The sequence below is a fragment of the Musca autumnalis genome, unplaced genomic scaffold (assembly GCF_047663935.1).
Source record: "Musca autumnalis isolate F117 unplaced genomic scaffold, ASM4766393v1 scaffold_1, whole genome shotgun sequence".
Classification (NCBI taxonomy): domain Eukaryota; kingdom Metazoa; phylum Arthropoda; class Insecta; order Diptera; family Muscidae; genus Musca; species Musca autumnalis.
Window position 1 is genome coordinate 234,542,386 of NW_027411644.1, and position 19,519 is coordinate 234,561,904.

General features: G+C 34.1%; 1 protein-coding gene across 5 annotated transcripts in view; it reads right to left on the reverse strand.

Annotated features, from left to right (window-relative positions):
- Positions 1 to 19,519, reverse strand: part of sima (HIF-1 transcription factor component sima) — a 519,843-nt gene that overhangs the window by 66,071 nt on the left and 434,253 nt on the right. For all 5 annotated transcript variants that reach the window (XM_073960486.1, XM_073960484.1, XM_073960485.1 and 2 more), the window contains one exon: positions 5,734 to 6,590. In XM_073960486.1, the coding sequence (XP_073816587.1) occupies positions 5,734 to 6,590 (857 nt within the window). The remainder of the gene's footprint in view (positions 1 to 5,733; positions 6,591 to 19,519) is intronic.

Sequence of the window (19,519 nt, forward strand, 5' to 3'; positions counted from 1 at the left end):
TTAATTATTTTCTAATAGTTTCTTCTTCCTTTGACTAAGTTGTGTGTTAATAGTTTTCTTTTTAGTTTGTTTTTGTTTTTTCGGTATTATTGTTTTAAAGACTAATACGACAATAGTACTATAATTAAAGCTTAGAAAATAAATTCTTCAAAAAATAAAGAAATTAAAAAAATAATATTGAAATTATAGTTTTTAGTTTTTTTCTTTGTTTCCTATATATTATATATTCTAGTTAATATTATTATTGTATATAGATATTGTATATATGTATGTATATGTCTATAAAATCGATCCATTTACAAAAGAAATAGTGGGGGAGAGAGGAGGTGAGTATGTGAGGGGTAATTTGTTTTTATTTCATGATGTTTTGTTTGGGGTGGGGTGGGGAGCTTGTGAAAACTTAAAATACATGAATTTACAATTTTGTTGTTGTTTTTAGTATTATTTATTTTTACAATACAATGAGGTTGAGTTTCGAATTTTGGGCATTACTTTTGGATTTTCGTTTAAAAAAAATTGCATTAATTTTTAAAAAATTGTAATAAAAGTTTGAAAAAAACTCAGTTCTTTCAGAAGTCCAGAATCAACTCTTTTTAGATGACCGGCTGAAAATTATGAGCCGTGAATATTCTCTAAAACAAATTGTGAAGAGAGAGAATTTGGCAGAGAACTTGTTACAAACTGATCCAACATATTTTTAAAACCTCTGCCAGTAGAATGAATAGTAATTGACATTTGAAGTTTTGGTCCTTCGAGAACTAATCAGGACAAAAATTCCGACACACCATGCCATCTCAGGACTAAAAATTTAAATTTAATTTACTCCAAAGAGAGACAAAAGTTGGGATTTTGGTCCTTCGAATTACAAAATGTGAAAAATACTCAGAAAAAAATTATAAAATCAGATAATAGAAATATTTGTTCCTTGAGAACGGGCATTTTGACTTAAATGGATCATAAATTTTAACAAAACCTGAGCTTTAGAAATAATTTTATGCGACATTTTGAAGTTTTGGTCCTTCGAGGACATACCACATACACAGAGGAAAAAAAATACGGCGATAAAAAAAATGGTCGTATTGATGAAATTCGATAAAACTATTTGATCACAAAGTAAAAATACAACTGATAAAATATTTCACATATTGACTAAAATATTTATCGAATTTTTGTACAATTTTTTTATCAAGAAAATATTTTTTTTCAAGCACAATGTGGCATATTTTTTTATAAATATTTTAGTCAATATGTGAAATATTTTATCAGTTGTATTTTTACTTTGTGATCAAATAATTTTATCGAATTTTGTCAATATGACAATTTTTGATCGCCGGAAAATCGATAAATTTTTGATTGAATCTTTGAATTTTTTTATCAAATGGCTAATTTTTTTTTCTAGCATGGAAAAGAAATGCCAATCCATATACGCAAATAGTCTTCAGAAGTTTTAAGTTAGGATGTTGGTCCTTCGAAGGCTTAACACAAGTCATTCATTCTCAAAAGCGACTACTGAGTATTTGAAAAAAAAAACTTTTAAACAAATTATAAAAAGAGATAATAGAAATATTTGTTCTTTGAGAACTGGTAACCTACCCAAAGCCTCTATGGGCATTTTGATTTAAATGGGTCAACAATTTTCAACAAAACCGGAGCTTTAGAAAGAGTTTCAATCACCATTTTGAAATGTTGGTACTTCGAGGACATTTCACATAAAAAACCAGCGGTCCATGTCAACTCACAACCAAAAGAGAACCGCAATCGAATTTACTCAAGAGAGAGAGAGAGAAATAGAGACAGAGAAGACAGAGAAATAGTTGTGATTTTGGTCCTTCGAAGGCTCGAAAGAAGCCATTCATTCTCAAAAGCCAGTACTGAGTATTTGAAAAAAAAAACTTTTAAACAAATTTTAGAAAGAGATAATGGAAATATTTGTTCTTTGAGAACGGGTAACCATCCAAAAGCCTCTATGGGCATTTTGATTTAAAAGACCCAACAATTTTTAAAAAAACCTGAGCTTTAAAAAGAGTTTCAATCACCATTTGGAAATTTTGGTCTTTCGAGGACATATCACATAAAAAAACAGCGGTCCATGTCAACTCACAACCAAAAGAGAACCACAATCGAATTTACTCAAGAGAGAGCGAGAGAGAAGACAGAGAAATAGTTGTGATTTTGGTCCTTCAAGGCTCAAAAGAAGCCATTCATTCTCAAAAGCCAGTACTGAGTATTTGAAAAAAAAAAAAACTTTTAAGCAAATTATAGAAAGAGATAATAGAAATATTTGTTCTTTGTGTTGGGGTAACCAACCCAAAGCCTCTATGAGCATTATGATTAAAATGGGCCAACAATTTTTAACAAAACCTGAGCTTAAGAATGAGTTTCAATCGCCATTTTGAAATGTTGGTCCTTCGAGGACATATCACATAAAAAAAAACAGCGGTCCATGTCAACTCACAACCAAAAGGGAACCACAATCGAATTTACTCAAGAGAGAGAAATAGTTGTGATTTTGGTCCTTCGAAGGCTCAAAAGAAGCCATTCATTCTCAAAAACCTGTATAGAGCTACGAAGTCTAAAAATTTGATATGGAGGCGGCCTTTTCTAGGATGGAAAAGAAATGCCAATCAAAATACGCAAACAATCTTCAGACATTGGGAGTTAGGATTTTGGTCCTTCGAAGGCTTAAAACAAGACATTCATTCTCAAAAGCCAGTACTGAATATTTTCTGCTTGGATGAATAAAAAATAAGCCAACTAAACGGCGCAACTTGAACCGAGTTTCATAACTCCGACAAATAGTTAGGACTAGGCCAAACTTGTCGTCCGAATTCTGTACCATTGTCCTTAGTGTTATGTGCAGAAGAATTACGAAAGCTGAAAACACAGAAACCGTTGACACATTGGTCCATCGATCGTCATGCTTAAAAGACTCTATGATGAGTGGAAATAAGTCATTCAAATGACCGAACTTGTCCTTGGAGCTCTGTATCGAGTTATGAAAACTGAACGTGTTTGGTCCTTCGATGGCTCACATTGGTCCATCGATCGTCATGCTTAAAAGACTCTACCGACTTATGGGGTCTGAAAATGTTGAAAGTATTGGCATTTTGGTCCATCGATGAGTGGAAATAAGTCATTCAAATGACCGAACTTGTCCTTGGAGCTCTGTATCGAGTTATGAACATTGAACTTGTTTGGTCCTTCGATGGCTCACATTGGTCCATCGATCGCCATGCTTTAAAGTCTCTACCGACTTATGGGGTCTGAAAATGTTGAAAGTGTTGGCATTTTGGTCCATTGATGAGTGGAAATAAGTCATTCAAACGACAGAACTTGTCCTTGGAGCTCTGTATCGTGTTATGAACATTGAACTTGTTTGGTCCTTCGATGGCTCACATTGGTCCATCGATCGTCATGCTTAAAAGACTCTAGCGACTTATGGGGTCTGAAAGTGTTGGCATTTTGGTCCATTGATGAGTGGAAATAGGTCATTCAAATGACCGAACTTTCTCCTTGGAGCTCTGTACAGAGTTATTAACATTGAAATTGTTGAAAGTACTGACATTTTATTCCTTTGATGAATAGAAACGTGCCATTCAAGAGACCGAACTTGTCCTCAGAGATAAAACTTCGATGGCTAATGAAATCCATTATGAACTCTGGGAAATTCAAAAAGCATTGGCATGTTGGTTCTTCGATTGACAGAAAGAAACAGTTCGAAAGCCACAACTCCTTTTCAGAAATCTGTACTGAGTTATGAAGCCAAATACTCCATTCAGATATTGTGGAAATCTTACCGAGTTATGAAATCTGAGAAATACAAAATGCGTTGGCATGTTGGTCCTTCGATTGACAGAAAGAAACAGTTCGAAAGCCACAATTCATTCTCAGAAATCTGTGCTGAGTTATGAGTTATGAAGCCAGAAAAATGTTTAAAGTATTGCAATATTGGTCCTTCGATGACCAGAAATAAGCCATCTAAAAGGCCCAAATTGTGCACAAAGTTCTGTACGGAGTTATGAAAACTAAAAATACAGAAAGCGTTGGGATTTTGGTCCTTCGATGGTTCACACAAAAACCATTCTGTTTTTCTTAGAAGTCTTGCCGAGTTATAAAATCTAAAATATTGAAAAGGCCCTCCTTCAGATGGAACGAATCAGTTGGAAAGCCCTGTAATATGTACTCAGTTATGAAGCCAGATAAATGGTTAAAGTATTGGAATATTGGTCCTTCGATGACCAGAAATAAGCCATTTAAAAGGCCCCACAAAATTCTGTACGGAGTTATGAAAACTAAAAATGCAGAAAGCGTTGGGATTTTGGCCTTTCGATGGTTCACAAAAACCATTCTGTTCTCCTTAGAAGTCTTGCCGAGTTATAAAATCTAAAATATTGAAAAAGCGTTGGCATTTTGGCCATCCTACAGACGGAACGAATGAGTTCGAAAGCCCTGTTATATGTACTTAGCTATGAAGCCAGATTAATGGTTAAAGTATTGCAATATTGGTCCTTCGATGATCAGAAATAAGCCATTTAAAAGGCCCAAATTGTCCACAAAGTTCTGTACGGAGTTATGAAAACTTAAAATACAGAAAGCGTTAGGATTTTGGTCCTTCGATGGTTCACAAAAACCATTCTGTTCTTCTTGGAGTTATAAAATCTAAAAGATTGAAAAGGCGTTGGCTCCATCGGTACAGATGGAACGAATCAGTTCGAAAGCCCTGTAATATGAAGCCAGATAAATGGTTAAAGTATTGCAATATTGGTCCTTCGATGACCAGAAATAAGCCATTTAAAAGGCCCCACAAAGTTCTGTACGGAGTTATGAAAACTAAAAAAATAAAGAAAACGTTGGGATATTGGTCCTTCGATGGTTCACAAAAAAAAAAAAAACCATTCTGTTTTTCTTAGAAGTCTTGCCGAGTTATAAAATCTAAAATATTGAAAAGGCGTTGTCATTTTGGCCCTCCTATAATTGAACTCCGTTTAAAAGTTTTTGTTTAAAGTATTGGAATTTTGGTCCTTCGACGAAAAGAAATAAACCATACAAGAGCCTCAACTTGCCCTTCGTGTCTCACAAAAACCATTCTGTTATTTTCAGAAGAATTCACTGAAAAACCAGTACCGAACAATGAAGCCTGCAAAATGTTGAAAATATTGGAATTTTGGTCCTTCGAGGAGTAGAAATAAGCGATTCGATAGGTCAAATCACTTATTTAGAAGGATTTGATATTTTGGTCCTTCGATGGCTTAAAAATCTGAAAATTTAGAACGAATGGTCATTCGATAGCTCAAATTAAGACATTCAAGAGACACCAACATATCATCAGAAGTGTGTATTAAGTTGGTCCTCAGAAGCCCTTAGCGAGTTAATTTTTGAACATTTAAAACAATTTGCTAGGAAAACGAATGCAATTTTTTACAAAAATCGTGATGACTATAAACAATTTGTTTTCCATTTGTGCAACACAAAGAAATTTCTTACTCAACAAATTTTCTCTATATATAAAAAAATAAAAATAAAAATATTTTCTTAATTGTTTTAGGCAGGTGTTGTAAAAAATGTTATGCGTTTGCGTTGATTGATATTTTTGTGTGTTTAAATATTCAGTTTTTTTTTTTTACTTTGGAGGGAAATTTAGAGGGGCCGTGGGGGAATTTTAAAACCCTATTATTATGCTTTGGCTAGTTTAGTTTTAGGCCTCATGGGCACAATGCAATAACCCGCACTTACATCGCAGCCACTGATCAACAGATTCTTAAGAACAGAGTTTGATTGTTGTGAATGTTGTTGTTGCTGCTGCCTTTGCTGTTGTTTTTGTTTGTTTTCAGCCATTACAACATTTGCATTTTGGCTGGACCACTTGTTGTTGTTGTTATTACCGCTGGTGGCCATCATAGCCGTCTTAGAATCCTTTGAAATCTGTTGTTGTTGCTGTTTCGTGTTGTTGGGTGTTGTTATCAATTGTTGCAACAACTGGGAAGTTGTTGTTGTTGAATCATTATTGACGTTATTAACAATAATTCCCTTCATACGTTTCGAATCCATTGAGGAGGTATTTGACAATTGTGAGTTGCTTAATTGTCGTTTATTGCCCGTGGTGGTGGTGGCGGCGGTATGTAAATAGGCGGTTTTAACAACATTCTGTTGTTGTTGCTGTTGTTGTTGCATCAATGGTTGACGATTTTCAATAATGCGTATTGTGGCCGTACTAGTCAAGGGGGTTAATTTAATTGTATTCACTTTTGTATTTAAAATTTTTGTATTGCTTTGCGTTGTTGTTAGGTTATGATTTTGGGATTGTTGTTGTTGTTGCTGCTGTGTGGTTGGTATGATCAAATTTTTATTATTGCTTTGTATGGTTATTAATGGCACTGCATTTAAAATAATATTCTGGTGTTGTTGTTGTTGCTGCTGCTGTTGTTGTTGCAATTGCATTTGTAATTGTTGTTTACAGTCTTCATGTCGTAAATTTTCCAATGATGCCGTAGATTGTTGAGGCGTTGTTGTGTTGCTGTTGTTGTTACTGTTACTATTGTCGGTGGTGGTATTTATTTGCAAGAATTCATTCCAACAATCCAAGTTTGATGCTATTGAGGTTTTTTTTGGTGCATAAGGAAAATAAGATTTTGTTTGGTTATTTTCTTTTATTTTCAGGAAAATTAAAAAAGAATATGAAGTGTGTTTTATTTGCTGGGAAATTTAAGAAAATTCATTTTTGTTTTCCGGAAAATTCTTTCTATATTTTGTTTTCATTTTTTATAAACCAAAAATATCAACTAAACCATTTTTTTGTCCCTGAACTTGGTTGGACAAGGAAAAAAAAAAACATCAGAAGATAATAACAAAGAAGAAACACAAAACATAACAATAAAAAATAAAACATAAATATTAGCACATGTCAGGAGGGTATACATATATACCGTATGTTTGTATATATTTATGAGCCCATATAAGCAAACATATAAAAATATGTATGAATTGATTCCGAAAATGAATTAAAGATAATTTTCACTAAATGATAGGTTAAAATAGGTTAAAATTATACGTGAAAAATAAAAAATATATAATTATTTATTATAATTTAAATTATAGTATATCAGCTACTAAAAAGAGTTATTTTTTTTTTTAACTGGTCCTTCGATGGTCATGTGGTAGGCATGACATTTTTAGAAGCTTCAAGAGTACTACGCCTCCATAAATAAAATTTTTTCCTTTGAGCTGAAATCATAAATGAATAACTTCGCTGATTGTTTGTCCGTGCCTAATTAAATATGAATCTGGATGTTTTATTTACAATTGCCCCAGTCACGGTACTGAACAAGTAAAAAAGTATCAGTCCGTTTTGTCAACAGCAATATACCCTCAGATCGAATATAAGCTACACAACGGAAATCCATTTCCCCCAAAAAAATAATGTATTAAGGGGGTTGTAGAATTCCCTTCTTTAAGCATGATGTACGTTTGGAAGACATTTTGCGATTTGCAAAATTTCGGTCAAAACGGATTTTCAGTTCGTAAATTTCAGAAAATCGAAACAAAATTTATTGGCCTATGTTAAAGTATAAGTAGCATAGAATATGTGGTAAAACTTTCAAGTCGATCGGAAAAAATTGACTGAGTTATGAATGTTGGAAGGGAAAAATTCATTGTGATTTGTATGTAGCATAGAAACTTAAAACGTGTTTTTCTCGAAATCACATTTTGAAAACGGTGCCTAGCTCAAAAACTACACGGTGCTCTTGAATAAAACTTAAATGGAAGGTGCTTACACCTGGGAAGATTTTGCGGATTCTGAAACTACAATGTTCATAGATGGGAAAAATCAAAAAACAAAAAATCGCCGGAGCGCTTTTGAAATAAATCGCGATTCAAGTTGTCATTTTTAGGGGTTGTTTAGGTTTTTGCGATTTTGCTTGGAAACCGCAAGTCCTATCAAAATGGGAATAAAGAAAATGTTGTTGCTATCAAAATTCTATACAAGATTGACCTTAATGATATTTTCGTAGGTTTTACAACTTTTGAGATATAGAATTCAATACAATTCTGTATCGTCTCCTTTTAAAACAATGTCATGACTGCAATTTCCCAACTTAAACTTATATATCTAAAAAAATGGTACAACCTAGGAAAAATTACTTAAGTCAGTCTTGAAGAGAATTTTCACAGATTTAAGATTTTCTCAAGTCCCATATATATAAGACTTGCCGTATTCAAGCAAAATCGCGAAACCCTAACAAAAAACCTAAAAATGTAAACTGAGCTTATTTATCTCAAAAATGGTACAGCCTGGGAACAAATCATAAACGTCACTCCTCTAGAGAAATTTCACAGCTACATTATTTTCTTTATCTCCTTTTCGATTGGACTTGCGGTTTCCAAGCAAAATCGTGAAAACCAAAAAAACAGCTAAAAATGTGAATTTTGTCCGCGATTTATTTAAAAAATCCCTACAGCGATTTTTTCTTGTTTTTGGATTTATCTCATCCATGAACATTGTTGTTTCAGAATTTACAAAAACTTCCGCTGTGCAAGCGGTTTTCATTAAAAGTTAGTTAAGGCGCACCCTTCATGACATTGTTTTATAAGGGGCGCGATACAGTCAGTGCATTGTCCCAATTTGAACTTCAATATCTCAAAAATGGTAAAACCTACGAAAATACCGTAAAAGTGAATCTTGTAGAGAATTTTCATAGCTATAACATTGTCTCCAGTCTCATTTTTATAGGACTTGCGGTTTCTAAGCAAATTCGTTAAAACCTAAACAACCCCTAAAAATGTCAACTTGAATCGCGATTTATTTTAAAAGCGCTCCGGCGATTTTTTAGTTTTTTTTGGTTTTTCTCATCTATGAACATTGTAGTTTCAGAATCCGTAAAAACTTCCGAGGTGTAAGCACCTTCCATTTAAAATTGTTTCAAGAGCACAGTGTATAGGTTAGTAGGGCATCCCGTTCATTCTACAGTATTTTCATACTATTTATCATTCTTTATACCCTCAGCCTTTATTTAGGCTAACGAGTGTATATACACTTTTATAAGACCAAGTGATTTTAGACCCCAATTTGCAGTAGGGATAAGGATTTTAGACTTTGGCCTAAAACTAAAAATGCGAATTTCGGTCTGGCGATTATTTCAATTGCCCGAAAACTCAACTTTCCACTTATTGATAACGGCAGAAAATCGTTTATAATCGACTATTTGTCGATTTTTGAGTTTGTATACCCTCAGCATTTATGCTAACGAGGGTATATACACTTTCATACAGGCAAAATGTGCCTCATTGAAATAATGGTTTTAGACCCCAAGTATGTTTAGATGAAATGTCCGTCTGTCTGTCTGGCTGGCGGGAGCGCACGATAACTCTCGAACGGATGAACCGATTCGGTTCAAATTTTGGCTTTCGTAATATTTTGTCCAATATATATTCCTCTATATTTTTGCAAATATGTTCTATATACTATTAATAATATTTCAAGTCAAAAATATAAATATTTTCTTTACTCAGTTCCACGCATTAAAATGCGATTATCTCAAAACGGGCAAATGGCGTATGGAACACTTAAGCATGACACCGACGAACTGATAAAGGGAGAAACCGATTTAGTCCATACATTGTACATCGTGAAATTTGTACCAGACTTAGATGAGGTTCCAATATGGACTCAATCGGTCCACTCCTTCGGGTACCTCTCACACAAAATTTCGGAAAAGTGCAGTTTAGGACCTGCTCTCGAATCGCTTTGATTTTTGTTGCAACAACTTGTATTCACTGTCGCCCATACGACGGTACAAGTTTCATCAGGGGCAAGTCCATACTTCCTGAGAAAATAGCCTAAAAGTTGCAAAAAATCCCCATGACACCGTTTGTAGTGGTTGGAGCGCAAGATAACTCTCGAACGTATCTGCCGATTCGGTCCAAAATGTGGCCTTCGTAATAGTTTAAATTCGAAGATATGCCATATTGGTCCACTCCTTCAGGTACCTCCCCCACAAATGTTCAAAAATGTTCGGAAAAATTGTGCGCACGATAACTCTTAATGGGAGTGACCGATATGGTACATACTTTACACATCCTAATATATCTACCAGATATAGATCAGGTTCGAATATGGACTATAGTATTTGTCCACTCCTTCGCGTACCTCCCATACAAAATTTTGGATAAATTCACTTTAAGACCTGCTCTCGAATCACTTTGATTTTTGTTGAAGCAACTTGCATTCGCTGCCTCAATTATGACAGTAAAAGTTTCTTCAGGGGCAAGTCCATACTTCTTGAGAAAACAGCCCGAAAGTTGTAAAACACCCCTATGGCACCATATGTAGTGGTTGGAGAGCTCGAACCGAACACTGCGTTCGTCCACACTTTGGATATTCTAATATTTCTTCGAATATAAGATGAAATTCGAAGGTAGTGCTTATAGGTCCACTACTTCCGGTACCTCCCCCAGAAAAGTTCGAAAATATTAGCTAAAATGGTACTACAACAGATTTGGTCCAAACTTTGGTTCTTAAAATATTGTCGAAACATAGTTTATGTTCAAATTTGGGCCCTATGTGTCCAATTCTTGTGGTGCCACCCACACAAATGTTCAACATTTTTCTGTGGTTAAGGGTCTGTTCGAGGATCCTTTGGAAATTTTTTCGAAGGTTTTCCTAGTGGCCCTGTTTACAGCGATATTATGTTTTTCGTAGACTAGTGTGATAAAAAAGCCCTATCTATCGATATCCCCGCAAATTTTTGAGGTTTAATCCTATCCATACTTTTGTCGATTCATACGCCCAAAATGTTGAAAATCCCTCTAAATCTATGTTTTTTTTTTTTTTTTTTTTGGAAAAAAGTATTTCAATCCACACAGGCTGAGGGTATATCTCTGTCGGTAAAGCCGACTGATACTTTCTTAGCCGTTTAAGGACTCGTCTCGGATGATTTTGATGGTTTTTTATTTTGCAAAATTTTGTCTTTGTGGCCCTGTGTTACGGTGGTACAATTTCTCGGCGATCCAAGTCCATTCTTGTTGAGAAAATGACCCAAAAATTCAAACAAAAACACTAGAGAAGTTAGAAGTAATGTGTTTACTTATTTTTCTTAAGTCCGAGGCTTAGGTTTAGGTTAAGGATGGGTAACTGACGTGCTGGCAGCAACTCCACTCGGAGATCTTGAGGACCGAGGCTTACTTTCTTTCTTGTTTTTTTTTACTGCATGTCAAATAGATTTCAAATTTATTTTTATGTTTTTGAAAAATAAATTAAATTTATTTTCATTCATTTCATGTATTTTTTTGTCTTTCGCCTTTTCTTTATCATTGTTTTTAATGTGCCAGCTAATTTACATGTTTTACTACACTCACTCCTACACATAAAATTGACATAAAATGCGTGTGTTCCTAACGTCACTTGGTTGGGCACTACCCCTGCCACGCAGTGAGCCGGGTACTTAAATGTCAACAACACTTTTACCCAAATTCTGGGGTTCGGCAGCGAAGACTCTTGGTTAACACTTAAAAAATTAAGTGTTTTAATGTATTCAGTTGTTGTATGAATGTGTGTATCAGAGTATCGGTGTAAGTATAGCGATTCCACTACCTATCTACACATGTAATTTTTCCTTAAACTCAGTGCTACCACACACGCACTGTTTTTTGTCAAAGAACCTCCCCGGAAAAATCACAACTAAGGAGACTCTTTTTCAACAAATATAATACAGTCACTTAATGTATGTCTATCTGTCGTTAAACATACATATCTACCTAAATATTTGACACTTTAGTTCCATGCATCGTTGGCTAATCACTGTAGCGCTAATGTGTGCTTCTGTTAGGAATGCTGCATAAATGTGGATGATGATGTTGAAAATGATATCCCAAAATATTTTGTAGTAGGCACGAATGTCTACTATTTACAATCTGGGAGAGATGAGAGATGGGTTGACAATTTAGTTTCAAAGTAATCTTTAAAGAAAGACAATATTTTATTTGATGTTTCTTTTCAATGTGGGAAATCTGTTGCTAAAAATATAAATCTGAATATATGTATGTACAGAGACTAGAAAATATTGTTAGTACGGAGAAATTCCAATAATACATAAATGCAAGGTTGTGGCAGATTTTTTTACGAATTATCTATTATCTCTAAAAAGAAAGGACTCGACCCTTTGTTATGACTTTTTGAGGTATACGGAGTATTAGAATACGATTTTTAACATTTATATTAATATAGACCCTTTACAAATGTCAACAAAAGTCTCTTAATTTTTATGAAGATATTTTATTATAAAATATTCCACTTATATTCTCTACTTCCTCTTTTGCAGTCTTTAAATGCCACTTCCTCATTTCTTCATAAAAAAATAAAACAAAAAATTAATAATAATTTTCCACTACCTTAAAAGTGTTTCCCCTTCCACCTCTTCTTTTCACTAACAAATAATATTTTGATAGACACATGCTAGACAACAAGTCCTTAACTTGTCAATCTGAATGGTGAAAAAAAAAACGAACACCATCACTCATCATTGTTATGTTAATGTGTAGGTGTTTGAAAAAAAAAAACCATTAATGGTTAATTATATTAACTGTCATCATTTTAAAGTCTTAGATTTCAGCCGACAAAATTAAGACATTTCAAACAATTTAAAAATTCCACGAAAAAAAACTAAAAAGATACCGAAATATGAGGAAGTGTAAGCAAGCGGGAACACACTCTGTTGGTGGCATGTGGTGAATGACAGTTGTGATGAGTTTTTATGACACATTCATCACATGTGATATTATTGTGTCTATTACATTTGACATTAACCATTGCTGTTGGTATTGAAATAAGCCTATCATATCAATCTAATGGCAGCACATCACTGTTGTGTCATTTGCCGCAGTGCGTGACTAGTATTTCCGTTGCATTAAATCAAATGGGGGGAGGAAATTATAGACAGTGGTAGGAAGTAAATATGGTTTAGAATTTTAAATGGTTTTTTATCAATATTCGATCGGACGGATATTTCAATAGACCAAAAAAATAACCATATTTGACACGTGCTTTAAAACATATTAATATAAAATCTCAAGGTACATACATATACCCCTCAAGTTCAGGGTTATAAAAATATTTTCATTTCGAAATTTTTGTCCACAAATCTTGCCAACACAAAATAAATTCTTTATTTATAACATAACTATTTGTTGTTTGGCAGTCAAACTATTTTTCCAAAAAAATCATTAATTCTTAATAATTTTCTTCTAGCCCTTAGTCATTCCTTTCCCACACTTGTTTTTTCTTTCTTTTTTTCTTCAACTTAACATCTTAATCCCTCCAAAGCGAACAAAATATTATTTTAATGTTCCAAATGCCACATTTGGCCATCATTTGCTATTTTATTTATTATACCACAAAAATAGACCGATTTTCCACTTGATGATCATCATAATGGGCATGAAAATGTTCCAACAAAAGACTAATTCAATTTTTTTTCATTCTATAATAAAATACCTACGATTTTTTTTTTGGTTTATGATAATTTATGATTTTTTAATTCTACACATGATCACATGTTTTTTTATATCCTCTCTTTTCCTTATTCTATTAAAAAAAAAACGGGCAGTCAGTCTAGTAGTCAATATATGAAGATGACTTTTAGATTTTTGATCGTTTCAGATTCTAAGAGATTTAGTGATACATATATACATACAATGTATGTATATGATTTGCTTTGACAAAATAAAATCAACGCTTCGCTTTTCTTCTTTTCTAGAAATTTAAAACATTTTTTTCAAATGTTTATACCCTATAGTTGGCAGTGATATCTTATGGATATATTATTTACAAAAAAAAAAAAAATATAATAATAATAATAATTTAAAATTATATTATAATAATTTAAAATTATATTATAATAATTATTAAATTCTTGGAAACAAAGAAAAACAATACTAGATGTATAAAAAAGGTCGCCGAAGGACCAAAACTTTATTTGGAATGAAACAAGAAATTGATTTCATCACATAATCTAGGCATAGCTGCGGGAGGTTCAGCATGATATTGGTTATGTTATGTAAAAAATCAAAGAAAATAAATAAATAAATAATTCAAAATTTAATTTTACCTAATTTTTAAAGTGGTCGCCAATTATTGAGAGTAAAAATAGATATTGCTTTCATCACACAATCGTTCCAGAATTGGGACGAGTAGTTTAATTACAATTTGAATGAATGAATTTCTGGACCAAAAAAACAGTAAACTGCAAATATAATTATTATTAAGTACTTTCCAACTTTTCTCCTCCCAGCAATATGTTCTGGGCTTGCGATCAGTCCTACTTGCTAAAAGTCCGCCTAAAATTATGTTAAATGAACATTGTTTTTATATCTTCCACCATAGTATGGAGGGTATATTTTACATTTTGCACCCGAGTCTCTTTTTTCCATAGGCAGGTCAAGTTCGAAGATGAACTACATAGGTTCACGTTTTGGTATAGCCCCCATATAACGGTACCATCCGATTTAAGGTATTTAGAGGATTTTATCTACTTTTTTGACCAAACTAGCTGAAATTTGACATTTGCGGTTCTTAATGGACTCGAAACTTCTCCACTAAAAACTGTCAAGATAGCTATAGCGTTTTGGTATAGCCCCCATATAACTGTACCTTCCGATTTATATCCGACCATCACCAAAATCTACAGGCTTCTTTCTCTATGGGAAACCCATTAACCCATTAATCCGATCAAAATTGCGACCTGTGGTGTGATTACAAAAAAAAAAAAAAGGAACAAGTAAAAAAGTATCTGTCGGCTTTGTCGACAGTGATGTACCCTCAGCCTATGTGAATTTAAACTTTCATCTACTGTCTGATCGAATGTATTTATGGTATTTTCATTATTTTGCGGCCTTTCTTGGACATTTGGATTACGATTAAAGTTCAAAAGTGTTGCAGAGCAGGTACTTAAAGGGATGGGCCGACATATGGAAGTGGATCTTATTTTGGGATATATCGCCCACTAGTCATTTCAGTGGGTCATCGTATAACTTATGGACCAGTATGCCAGGAAGCATGGACTTGTCCACGGAAAATATAATACCGTTGTAAGCAGGGCAAAAACGAATAGCATCGGCATACATTTCCAAAGGATCTTCTAACAGGCCTTAAACTGCACTTAAACACAAATGTTGAACTTTTGTGGAGGAGGTTCCCTAAGGTACCTCCATTTTAGAAGTTAAACTAAATTTGGACAAAATATTAGGAGATCCAAAGTTTGGACCAAATTTGTTCAAGAGATATCGTGCATACCATTTAAGTGTCATTTTTTAAATACTCGTGGAACTACCGGAAGTTGTGGGCCGGTGTTGCCTATCTTCGAACTGAAAGTATGAGAAAATATCAGGAAGGCCAAATTTTGGACCAAATCGGTTATTTCGAGAGTTATCGTGCTCTCCAGCCACTACATATGGTGCCATAGGGTTTTTACAACTTTCGGGCTGTTTTCTCAAGAAGTATGGACTTGCCCCTGAAACAACCGCAGATGCAAGTTGATTCGAGAGCAGGTCTTAAAGTTAACTTATCCGTAATTTTGTGTGATAGGTACCCGAAGGAGTGGACAAATATAGTCCATATTCGAACCAGATCTATATCGGGTAGATATATTAAGATGTGTAAAGTATGGGCCAAATCGGCCACTCCCATCAAGAGTTATCGTGCGAACAATTTTTCCGAATATTTTTGAACTTTTGTGGGGGAGGTACCTGAAGAAGTGGACTGATATGGCTTATCTTCGAACTTAAACTAAGTTTGCACAAAATATTACGAAGGCCACATTTTGGACCGAATCGCAGATCCCTTGGAGAGTTATCTTGCGCTCCAACCATTACACACGGTGTCATAGGGTTTTTTTTTGCAACTTTTAGGCTATTTTCTCAGGAAATATGGACTTGCCCTTGATGAAACTTGTACCGTCATATGGAAGACTTTGAATACAACTTGCTACAACAAAAATCAATGCGATCCGAGAACAGGTCCTAAACTGAACATTTCCGAAATTTTTTGTGGGAGGTACCCGAAGGAGTGGACCGATTGAGTCCATATTGGAACCTCATCTAAGTCTGGTAGAAATTTCACGATGTGCAAAGTATGGACCAAATCGGTTACTCCCTTCAAGAGTTATAGTGCGCACAAATTTTCCGAACATTTTCAAACTTTTGGGGTGGAGGTACCAAATTGTCTGAAAAACATTCCGTCCAAACAAACTAAACCATTATTTCGATGAGTCACATTTTGCCCATATGAATGTGTATATACTAGGCCGGGGCGATTTGAAAACCTTAATGATCGGGATCAATAGAAATTCGTTGTGAAAAAAGAAGATATGCCCGTTTAAATTTGAAAATGTAAGAAACCCAGATTTTCACTACTTTTACCGTTATAAAAAAATAAAACGAAGTGACCCAAACGTACTAAAGGCATTTTCATTGTCCATGGATCCCAACACGATATAATTTTGCATCAGAACACTTGAATATTTTTGTGGTCAACTTTTGTAGGTAGCACAGTGTCATTTATCGACAGTTTCCGAAAAGTTTTGCACCTTCTCAAGACCAAAAATGGCTGAAGGAGCGTTCCAATGCTTTTGCGATGTATTAGAGAGTTCTTAATCACTGTCTTGGCTACAATTTTTGTCTTTGTATTGGATCAAAAATCTCAATGGTTTGGCCGGTATATGCTAAAATGTCCAAAAAACGTGGATAAAAAAACTTAAACTCAAAATCGGGAGGCTCGATTTTCGCGGTAGACCTATGGTCTAGTGGACTTTTTTTGCTCAGTTCAATCCCAGTAATCAGAAACGCGAAGGGCCTATTAAGGTTTTTTTCCCTCCATACAAATCGCCCCGCCCTAGTATATACCGTCGTTAGCATAAATGCTGAGGGTATGAAAACATATGTACATAAAACTGGAAATAAGCTTTGGAGCCACACAACATAAACAAAATGGAATAACCATATGTGTTTCACTAAATTTATTATCATATCATTACCATATATATGACTTTATATTATATATAATTTTATTTCATATATCATATCAATTGAAAGTTGTTTGTGCAAGACATTTTGCAATATTTAAATGGAATAAAAGTTATTATAGTCAATAACAGGCAAAAGGTCATTCATTCGTGCAGCAGGAAATAATTTTTTGGGATTTTTTTTTCTTCTCATAGTATTTTTTCAAAAAAAAAAAAAAAAAAGAAAATGAAAATCAACGTGGTTTGTGCCTGACATTTTTTAAAACTGAAATTGAATATACGCTATTTTATACCTTAGACAGATGGCAGCGTTAATTTGCATTAAGAACTGCATTTAATTTTACCCTGACAGACGACAGTTTCTGCCTGTACGAAACAGCTGATTGCTGATAAACAACTGTTTTGTTGTTGTTTTCAAAAGCGTACGTAAAAATACTTTAAATAACATTTCCAATTGTTTCGTTTCGTAATTTCAATACAAAACGAATTATAACCCACGCTGGCGGAGTTCGTTGTTTAGTTTCGTTTTGTTTACGTTCGCGAGTGCGAACAAAACGAAAAGCGAAAAGTACTCAACTCCACAAGAGCAGATAGAAAACTAAATAGTACTAAACACATGTGAATAAATCAAAAACGTTTGGTGGTTGATAAAATATTCACTGTGGTATGTTGATGTTAGTTTATAGGGTTGTTAAGCAATCACATGTGTGTGTGTGTCTGAGTGTGTCATTGACAATACGCACGGCAAACGTTTCCCAAAAATATTTTCTGTTTCGAAGCCGAAGTTACATTTCAGCAATCGTACGGTTTCCATCTTTTTACATTGAAAAGTTTGTGGTTTTGTTTTGGTTATGAGAATGAAACGATTCAGAGAAGCTGAAAAGTTTTTGGCTTTGTGTGATTGGTATGGGAATCGTTTTGTTTGTTTACGTGCATTGGTTTTCAATGCAAATTGTGTCTCAGTGCATGAATATGCTCTCCATCTTACATGAATATGGGATCACTTTTACAGTGTTGCCAAATTGAAATACCTATAATCAATTTAAATTCAGTTTGATTTTGTGCATTAAGACTGTGGATAATGCACGAATTAACTTGAAATAAGGCAGTTAATGCAAATTAACGCTGCCGTCTGTCTAGGGTATTAGTCATTAATAGGCAAAATATCATACATTCTCGCTACAGGAAATCATTTTTGAGAAAAAAATGTCAAAAATTTATTTTCCCCAAAAATTCTAACAATGTTAAAATTTATGTGTAAATGGCGCTGATCCTCAAAGAAGAGTTGCCAAAAGGTAAGCCTTTAGACCCAAAAAATTACCATGTTTCCTAACCATTTCTGGGCTTGGTGTACCTGCAAACATTTTTTAACCTTTCGCAGTTTACATGGGAAAGAAACTCCCCAAACTTTCAATTCTAAAGAAGGATACACATACGAAGACTGTTTATTAGGGTGGAAGATTTGAACAACAACACGGGCGCCTGGATTTTCTGATTATTGGGATTGTACTGAGCAAAAAAGTCCACTAGACCATATGTCTACGGTGAAAATCGAGCTCCCAGATTTTGACTTGAAGTTTTTTTCATGGTTTTTTGGATATTTTGGCATATGTGTAACAGCCAAACCACTGAGATTTTCGATAAAACACAAATACAAAAATTGCAGCCAAGACAATAATTAAGAACTCTCTAGTACATAGCGAAAGCATTGGAACGCTCCTTCAGGCAGTTATGGCCCGAGAATGTGCACATTTTTCGGAAAATATCGATAAATTACACTGTGCTAAAAAAATTGTCTCAAAGTCAGTGGGTGGAAATTTCCTTTTTGGAGATGAAAGCCCTTGGTGAGTGTACTAAGAACGCAAAAGGAAATTTTCAGGATAGGTCAAGTTTCTGAGATATGGTCTGGCCAAAATATACTTGAAAAAAATTTCAAGTCAAAATCCGGGGGCTCGATTTTCACCGTAGACATATGGTCTAGTGGACTTTTTTTGTTCAGTACAATCCCAAGAATCAGAAACTGCAGGTGCCCACTATCACTTTTTTCCTTCCATACAAATCGCCCCGGCCTACTGTTTATCGTTTGACACAAAATAACTTATTTTACTTATCGAGTATTTCGAACTAATTTGAATTCGAATCATTATGGAGAAACCGGCCATTAAACTCTAACAGAAATTTTCTTTTTTGTATTTGCTAGTAGTTTTAAAATAAATGCTATTAGATAACTCCAAAGTGTATTTTCTATTAATATTTTTCTCCGTGTATACAAGTTGTTGATTAGGTCAGTGAACTGCGCCATTTACTACCTCACTGCACTAGGGGCTGGTTATCAATTTGATATTCCGAGAACTTTAAGATTGTAATCACTCTAATAAAATATAAATTGCATCTTGTTTTCACGTGATAATATTCTAAATATTCCGTTAAATAATTTAAAAGAAACAAGTGATAAGATATAGTGAGCCTCTTGAATGTTAAAGCAAGGGATAATACATTGTTCAAATAAA